This window comes from Euprymna scolopes, chromosome 15 (genome assembly GCF_053919585.1).
Source record: "Euprymna scolopes isolate OS-2025 chromosome 15, ASM5391958v1, whole genome shotgun sequence".
Taxonomy (NCBI): domain Eukaryota; kingdom Metazoa; phylum Mollusca; class Cephalopoda; order Sepiida; family Sepiolidae; genus Euprymna; species Euprymna scolopes.
Window position 1 is genome coordinate 125,845,440 of NC_136496.1, and position 9,748 is coordinate 125,855,187.

The 9,748-nt window shown below is 34.3% G+C and overlaps 1 protein-coding gene across 1 annotated transcript in view; it reads right to left on the reverse strand.

Moving 5' to 3' along the window:
- LOC145294115 (gephyrin-like) overlaps positions 1-5,660 on the reverse strand; it is a 68,884-nt gene extending 63,224 nt beyond the window's left edge. The window contains exon 1 of the mRNA XM_080141213.1: positions 3,868-5,660. Within this exon, the coding sequence (XP_079997339.1) occupies positions 3,868-3,925 (58 nt within the window). The 5' untranslated portion in view covers positions 3,926-5,660. The remainder of the gene's footprint in view (positions 1-3,867) is intronic.
- Between the last annotated feature and the right edge of the window lie 4,088 nt (positions 5,661-9,748).

Genomic DNA, 9,748 nt, shown 5'->3' on the forward strand with positions numbered 1-9,748 from the left:
TCACGTTGCTATCAAGAACAGATAAGTCCACAATAACTCGAACTTGCATGACCAGCATTATATGTTATAAGGCTGGTCATTATTTCATCGTTTTAAAATCATTTTCTTTATAAAAATATACTTGATCAATTTATATGATTTTTGTAATATGACATTTCCATTCCGTGATCAGTAGGTACATCATAAAGATATTTCTGTATTTTTTTTTTTTTTTAGGTTGAATTCTAAATAAGAACCATTTATTTGGTGCTTATTCGGATTGGCACTTATAACGATAAACAAAAATGAAGAAAAACTTTTATATTATACCTACTTGTCACGGAATAAAGATTTATATATTTCCAAAAAATCACAAAAATTGATAAAATCGTTGGGGGGGGGTTATTTACGAAAAACAAATTTGCCGTTTATTACCAATAAAATAACAAACGAGACCATGTTTCTCTAACGAACATAAGGGGAGGTAATCAGTGATTATTTTGACAGTTTTCACGTGCATTAGGGTTGTCTGCCCTTCGATTTATTGGGCGCGTTTATTCCCCCCATCAAAATCAACAATTTTGCACTTTCTTTAATATTAATTGCCGCCATAAGTGCCAATCTGAATAATCACAATTTATTCTTTTCTGGAGAAATTCTTGACATTTCTAAAACCAAAATAAATAAAAAATAAAATAAAAAAATGTGGCTGGCTTCTATTATTTGAATTCCTCGCATTCCAGACGGGGAAATATCGAGAAAGAAAGAAAGAAAGAAAAGAGAAAAAATGTGCACAATTCGCTTTTATATTATTCTTTATCATTTAAAAAGTGCAAATTATGACGAAATAATATTATAGACATACAAATTCCGTGATTAAGACGTGGGGTGCAACTGCAGGACTGCAGGAGGGTGCATTTAAAATAACTAAATATCTAAAGTTGGTGTTAATGTTTTGTTTATGTTTTCTTTCTTCAACCAAAACATTTTTAAATTGACAACTTTTTCGATTTCGGTCGATTTTTTTTAATACATCGTCTTAAGCAAAAACAACGGTAGTTGTCATGTAGAAAATAGTAATATATCCAAAAATTACGAACATCCATGGAGTAGAACAACTGTTATTGTGTCTTTAGTAAAAAAAAAAAAAAAAAAAAAAAAAAAAAAGTTTATCTCTATCGGCTAAAACAAAACGTTAATCATTAAAGTGGCGAAATTCGCAATCTTCAAGGTGTTCACATCTAGGGAAAATACAATTTCCCAATTTTCAGAAAAAATTACTTGTAACTATACATAATTTTCTCCCTGATGAATTTTCTTAATTTTGGGATATATTACTATCTTCGACATGACAAGTAAGTACTGTTGTTTGGATTTAAAACAACAACAAAAAAATTTACAAGCACACCTTTCCCGTCGGATCATGTTGATTGAAAGATGTACAGATAATTCGAAAATAAAAAAAAAAAAAAAAAGATCAAAATTACGATCCTCGCTCGACGTATGAAAGAAAAAATAAATCAGCACATTTTACCGAATTTGAACGAAGATGTAAAGATGATACGTAAAAACATAATTGTGTCAAAAAGAGATCGTTAAATAAATTCAATTTTTATATTTTTGGTTTATTAAATTGTTAGCTGGAAGTACAGAACAAACAGTTACAAAATGCCTATTCTTTCAGCACGGTTCGTATTTTGCAATTCTGCATACGTACCAAAAACGTTTATTCGTTTGCTGATATTTGCTAAGTTAGAATTACTGACTATCTTGAAGATACTAGCCCTAAAAGTGTTAACCATTTTTGTTTTTTTACGATTAGTTTTGGTTTTCATAGCGGTGACAAGTCAAATTAGTCCACTGTGCAAAAATCAGCCGTTTAAAAGAATTTTGTTCATTTAAAAACAATTTTAACGCGACAAAGACTTATTTACTAACAATTTTGGCCAAGATCAAAGTATAGTATCTGTTCTTCAGATGTGGCACTGCGGCACTTCCATTTCTCGTTCTCTTTCAGTGGAGGAGAAATCCTTCACGACTGAGACAATTTTTATTTTTGTAGGCTTTTCTCCACGTTAAAAAACGACCCTGGTATCTAACTCTGTCCCGTGGGGAGGCATTGTAAATAGGTACTAACAATTTTGGTGCTAATGCAGAGTGATCCGCGCTATTTTTTAAATCGTATTTCTACGTTTAATTAAAGTTTTATGTTTTTTTTTACTCAATTGTACTAGTAAAGTACAGAATAGGTACAAAACACCCTCCCCCATGTTAAGAATGGCTTTTTAAATAATAATGTTATTATTTCAGCACGGATCACTCTCTGCATAGTACCACATTTTTAAACAACAATCCTACTTTAATTCTCTTTTTTTTTTTTCTTTTTTTTTTTTTTTTTTCAAAATTACTTTGCATTCCGGAAAAAATAAGTGCGGTGCGCCGGTGGTGCGCCGGTGCGGATCTGAACGAGAATCACCCCCTTATAATTTTTAGTATGTAGTATACTTTTCGAAGTTGGAGGGGTGGGTATTCCGATAGCCGTTCTTAACATGGAGAGGTTGGGGGGGGGGGTTATACACCGCTGGGTTAGACCGTAAAAAAAAAAAAAAAGAAAAGAAATCTGCAGAACACTAGTTAAAATTAGGGGGGGGGGGGGATTCTCGTTCAGGCTGGCCAAAATAATTATTGTTAATAATTAAGTAAGCAACAAAATTTATATTAAACGATGTTTAATTGTTTTTGGGTTTTTTTAATATGACTGAACAAGAACATTTATTTTGAATGACATTTTAAATTTTGGCTGAAATCAAAGTCTAGTATCTGTTCTTCCTCTTCATCTTTTCTGTTCTCGGTCACAGTCGACAAAAGAAGAAATCCTTTTAAAGCGGATCAATTTTTTTTTTTTTTTAATTTATTGTCTCAATTCGATAAAAACTCTATTTTGGGGTTTGTATTACTGTACACATAGATTCAAAAAAAGTTGTAAAAAAACAAATATATAACAAATAAATGTTATCAAAGGCAAGATAAGTTACATTTCTACCAAACTGGATATAAGTTTCGTGTTTTTTATTCAATTTAACATGTTTATTCAGCTCGAAAAACATACAGTGTTTACCGATGTATTGGAAAATTCAAAATGGCGGCCGACTCTCTCTTTGACGCGGTAAGTTCGGGAAATGGGGTTATAAATAATAAACTAGACAAAATACTGTTAGAAATTCGCTCAATATATGTTACAGTGACATAACTTGACATATATTCGGTGGTTTTTTAATAGTATTATTTCTAGTTTATTATTTATAACACCTTTTCCCAAACTTACCGTGTTAAAGAGAGAGTCGGGCGCCATTTTGAATTTTCCAATACATCGGTAAACACTGTATGTTTTTCGAGCTGAATAAACATATTACATTGAATAAAAACACGTAACTTATCTTGCGTTTGATAACATTTATTTGTTATATATTTGTTTTTTGACAACTTTTTTGAATCTATGTGTACAGTAATACAAACCCCGTCATTAAGTAATCATGTTTTCACCTGAAATGCGTTGGTTTTAAAAGATCATCGATGTAAACAAGCACCTGCCGCCTTTTGTTTTTAGGGAGCTAGATTTACCTCCACATTAAAAAAATGACCTTGTGTATAATTCTTGCCAAGTGAATAGGGACCTTCTAAATGTTTTTTATTACACACACACACATACACGAAGTGTTAATCTTGCAAAAAAAAAAAAAAATGTTTTAATGGCATTTACAACAAAATTTTCCGAAAATTTCAAGATAATTTTAAAAACTTATAATTTGTTGTTAACGATGTTTGATGTCAATTACAAAAAACTAAAATAAAAATAAACAAAAGAAACAACAACAAAAAAATAATAACCTGTCAATAATCCGACTGTAATTCTTTGTCGCAGAAGTTCCATCCTGTCGGTCGCCATTCTCTTTCAGGAAGATAAAAAAAAAAAAACGGAAACGTATTTTTTGTTTTTGTTTTCAACTTCGCCTCAGCCGAACCATTTTCTTGACTCACAGGAAGTAAGAAAGAGTCATGTGGAAATGCGCAAAACACACCCAACAAAATCAGCAAAAAAAAAAAAAAGATAACAATTGACTTTTTGTTCTTTTTTTTTATTTTAATTATTACTCCCGCCCTACTTTCCTGGTGGCGGGAAAATACCTCGAAAATATTTTAAATGTAGCGTACGAATTTAGGTAAAAATGGCACAAGAGAATAAATAGCAAAAAAATGGCACAATCAAAAAAAATTGCATTCTAAAGTAACTTTTTTAAGTACTTATTTAGAATAACACTTACTAAAAAACAAAACAAAACCACACAAAAATCTTTATCATCTACGCAGTAGTACGCACTCGTCACGAAACGAATACGTCATATTCCAAAATTCACGTAAATTCATCAAGTAGGGTTTGTTTGTCTTTTAAGTAAGAAAATAAAAATTTATGATTTGCAGCGATTAAAAAGTTTTAATTATTTTGAATACAAACAAAATCTCGGTAGTTTAATTGAGTTGTCGCCCTTGACATTTAAAACAAAATCCCCCCTGTTGTACTCCATCTCACTTCCTCATGAAATTTGATTTTCTTAGTTAAACAAAAAGTATGTGCTCAATTTACATAATTTTTTGGAATATGACATTTTCAATCCGTAACGAGTATGTACATCATAAAGATTTTTCTGTATTTTTTTTTTTTTTTTTTTTTGTTAAGTGTAATTATAAACCTTTTTTCCTTTCCATTACGTAATTGCCTAAATAAATAGAATCACTTTTTTGTGGAGAAAGGTAGCAGAAAGTGCTAATCTACAATACCATTTTTTTTTTTTTCCTATGCAAAAACTTGTGCAATCCTCACTGTAAATGGAATGGGGACATAAATGGATGGTCACATTCAATGCTGCCAAGACTAAACTGATTTCCTTCAATAATTACAAGAAACCTTCTCTGCCACCAATAGCAATGGCCAGTGACTCCCTGTCTGAGAGTACATCTTTCAAACTGCTTGGCCTAACGTTCACAGGAAACATGAGTTGGAACAATTATATTGAAAGCATTGCCAAGGCTGCTGCAAAAACTACTGACACCTGAAAGTATCCTGTACCTCTATAAGGCCACCATTCGCCCATGTATGGAGTATTGTTGTCACATTTGGGCTGGTGCATCTGCTACTAGTCTCTCGCTCCTAGACAAGGTTCAAAAGAGAGTCGCCAATCTGATAGGCCCTGAACTGGCATCTAAGCTTCAGCCTCTGTCCCATCGACGAAACGTTGCATCCCTCTGCCTGTTCTACAAGTATTTTAATGGTGAATGCTCTGACGAACTGCAGACACTTGTTCCCCCACGACGTAGACACCCTCGACAAACCCGACAGGCAGCTAAATCCCACCCCCACACAGTAGAGATACCTAGATGTAAAAGATCTTTCTACTCCAGTAGTTTCTTCCCCAGAACCGCTAGACTCTGGAATTCCATTCCAGGTCCCTGCTTTCCTAACTGTACTGACATGCAGAAGTTCAAGTGTAACGTGAACCGATATCTTGCTGCCCAAATCCCAACATAGTGCCCCAGTAGTTGCTGCGCCTGATAGTAGCCCCCTACACCAAAGTGGCAATGTGCCTTGTTTGGGGTGAAAATGTAATAAAAAAATAAATAAATAAAAAAAATCATTTTTTTGTTTTTCGTCTTATTTGGATTTTAGTGAAAACCAGCACAATTGATGAAAACTTAACAAGTCCATCAAAATGTTGGTTACAATGCATAAAAGTGGAAAACAACAAGAAATTTAACAAGTTTAAAAAAAGAAATTATATCTACATTAAAAGTAGATGAGGATCCTCTCCTACGAAAATGAAATTCTATTCTTTTAGGCTATTACATGTAAAAACATCTTGAAAAATAAATATTTTAAAATTTAAAGCAGGGGATAAGTATTGCAAGACCGATGATGAGGGGGAGGTTCTGTCATAATTTCTCCATTGCTTATGACCTCACTCAGATTGTTCACGAACCAACCCATGTGTTCGATACTGACGGCCAGTATGCAAGTGTCCTAGACCTTTTTCTTACAACTTGCCCCGAACTGTGTTCAACTTCCGTTCTGTCTCTACTTGGATCTTCTAACCACTCTGTTGTATCAGTTAAGATAAAAATTAAATATAATAAGTCCTCAGATATACCTCTTCATCGTACAGTATATCGATACCCTATGGTTGACTGGGATAGCTTCCGTACATTTATATCAGATCTACCTCTGCGTTCCATGTTTAAAAAGGATGTGTCCTCTATAGTATCAGACCTGACGGAATGGTTAATTTCATACCCTCAAAAAAATTCCAGCAAAAACCTAACAGCCAGCCGTGGTTCTATCCAAAATGTGCTGCTGCCATTGCGCACAGAAATCACCTTTTCCATTGCTTCCAACGTAATAGATGTACTGAGACTAAAGCCACTTTCAGAACTGCCAGCAACCACTGTAAAAAATTAATAAAGAACGCATGAGAGTTGTATGTTCAGTCCGTCAAGTCCAAAGTAGCTGAGCAGCGGCTTGGGTCCCAAATAGCAAACAGAATCCTGAACAGAAGCGTGTGCTCTATCCCAACTATCATTAATGGACCTGAGGTAATCTCGTCAACATCAGACAAAGCCAAACTCTTTGCCAAGAACTTTGTAGCTAACTCTACCCTTTGCGACCAAGGGCGCCAACCTCCAATATTTCCTTCTGTATCAGAAAACACACTCTGTGATATACAAATATCTGTACATGATGTTGCCAAGCTAATAAAAAACCTTGATTTCAGTAAAGCAACCAGCCCTGACGGTATTTCAATTATAGTACTCAAAAGACTTCAACCAGAACTAGCGCCCATCCTTACAAAACTGTTTAAATGTTGTCTTAAGGAGAATTGCTTTGCATCACCCTGGAAAATCTCATCAGTTTGTCCTGTATTTAAGAATTCAGGTGATCGTTCATCCCCCTCTCAGTACAGGCCAATAAATCTCCTGTGTGCCATGAGTAAGTTGCTGGAATCTGTGTTAAATAATAATCAACCATCTCAGCAAAAAATAACCTTCTTAGTGACATGTAATATGGTTTCCGTTCTGCTAGATCTACAGCAAATGTGCTTGCAGTTATATCTCATAGGATTAGCGAATCTCTCAACGGAGAGACAATTGCTCTTGACATATCAAAGGCCTTTGATAGAGTATGGGATAAAGGTTTACTTCACAAGATCTCCAGCTATGGTATAGCTGGAAATGTCTTCTCAATTATTAAATCATTTCTCTCTGATAGATTCATAAGAGTAGTGGTTGATGGGCAGAAATCAGAAGCTCTCAGTATTAATGCTGGAGTCCCTCAGGGGTCCATCCTGGGTCCAACTCTCTTCCTGATCTATATTAATGATTTTCTAAATCACATCCTTATATCATTCATAGACATTTATGCTGATGACACTACTATCTTTGGTAGCACATCTAAAACCGTAAATGACCAAGTTCTCTCTGATTCTCTCTCCTCTGATCTTGAGCAAGTGGTTCAATGGGGAAAGAGGTGGCTTGTTACTTTTAATGCATCTAAAACTAAGCTTTTATCTTTACATCATCAACGCTCTGATCCCCATCTGGCATCAATTGAAATGAATGGCTCTCGTCTTGGGGAGGCCTCATGTTTAGCTTCTGGGCTTGACCTTTACTCCTGATCTTAAATGGAACACATAGATTTAATCCATTGCCAAGGCCACTGGAAAAATGGTGGGATCCTTCTACCGCTTCAGTAGATATCTCACAGCTGATGCAATTCTCTATCTATATAAGAGCCAGGTACGTCCAAGGATGGAATACTGTTGCCACAGTTGGGCAGGAGCTGCTATAAAGGACTTGTCCTGCCTTGATAAAGTTCAAAATAGACTTCGTAGCCTTGTGGGGGATGTCCTTTTCTCTTACCTGCAACCTCTTTATTACAGAAGAAATGTTGTGAGTTTGTCTCTGCTTTATCGTTATTTTCATGGCAAGTGCTCGGCTGAGCTCCAATCTATGGTCCCTCTTGCCAAACTTTCACAAGAAACACCCGTCTAGCTGAAAACACTATCAATAATTCGCCCACTCTTTATCTGTGCCTAAACCTAAACGTAGATTCCATGAACAAAGCTTCTTTCTTAGAACTGCACACCTGTAGAATTGTCTCCCGTTTTCCTGCTTTCCAGCTGACTACAATATGGTTGTCTTCAAGTCCAACATGAACAAGTTTTTGATGAGCCGTTCCATATAAGTTAACAAATTTACCGAATTTCCATTACTAACGATTACTACATTGTCCAATTTCTACTGTACACTCTTTAACCCTTATCCTCGAGTGACCTCTTGGCCTTGATAAGTGGTGATGCCTATGTATAAAAAAAAAATAAAATAAAATAAACTTAACATAAAATGACCCTCCCCTTTTCCAGGCAAGGCAGTTTACTAATTGTTTTACTAATAATCCTGGTTCCGACTGGCATCATCTTAAAAATTAAATGCACAGAATTTATTTCTCATAGGAAAAAAATTGATTAACTACCCTAAAACGTTGCAATATCCCAAAAGTGAAGGATTGTTTTATGTTAAATTTATTTGCGAAATTTATAGCCCCAATTTACATTCTAAAATAATTGTTTTCGTTTTTGGTTAGTTTATTCTTTTTTTTAGTCATTATTACTTTTCACCACATTTTTCAGGATGTTCACACGTAATTGCCTAAAAAAGTATTATGCTAACAAAAATGCTGCATTAATGGGAGTTGCCTCTCTTTAATAATGTAAACTCCCATCCAACAACATAAATAAAATGAGATTGGAAATCAACTTAGTATTGGCAAGCATTTTTCCAATAAAAATATAACAAAACATGGTGTCAGAAGTGGGATTTACAAACGAACCTGAGCAATACACAAGGAAGAAGCCAAACTAAATATCAATCCCGAAAGCTGTACATAAAAATAAATAAGTAAAATCTCTATCTCTACTATTATATAAAAGGCAGTGTGTGTGTGTGTGTGTGTGTGCGTGTGTGTGTGTGTGAAAGAATTCCTTTCTCATAGGTTCCAAAATGGCTGAGCCTATCTTCTGCAAATTTCACACAAAGTTAATTTATGTCTGGCAGTGTCGTTAGATAGAAAAGAATAATTTTTACAAGATAATATTTTATGTTAGATCGACCAAGGGAGGTAATAAAATTTCATCAAATCATTTCTTCTAAAAAAAAACAGATTTATTATAACCTGGAGATATAGCTTAGTGGTAGAGCATTCAACTACAGATTGAATGATCCTCTGTTCAAGCCCGTATGTACCTCACCATTTTATTTTAATTTTTTCTTATTGATAAGTTCAATTTATGATAAAAGAGGTACCATTTAAAATCGCTGCAAATCATTTTTTTCATTTGCATATTTTAAAACTAAACAGATTTTTCTATGGCATTCATCGTCAAACAAATACATACAAACGGAATTTGATGAACAACATTATAATTATTAATTTTTTTTTTTCGAATGTCCACCAGACAAATTATACCTCGTAATATATAATAATAAATAAAGGAGTGATTCTATAATAATACATATGCAATCTGCATAAATTAAAGTATGTTTAAGCGTACTTTCCAGCTGGACAATGCCAGGCTGCCAGCTAGTTCCACAAATAAACCCCAATATGACTAGTCATGTGAGTCCAACAAAACCCTTTATGTTCAACCAAGTTATGGGAAAGGTG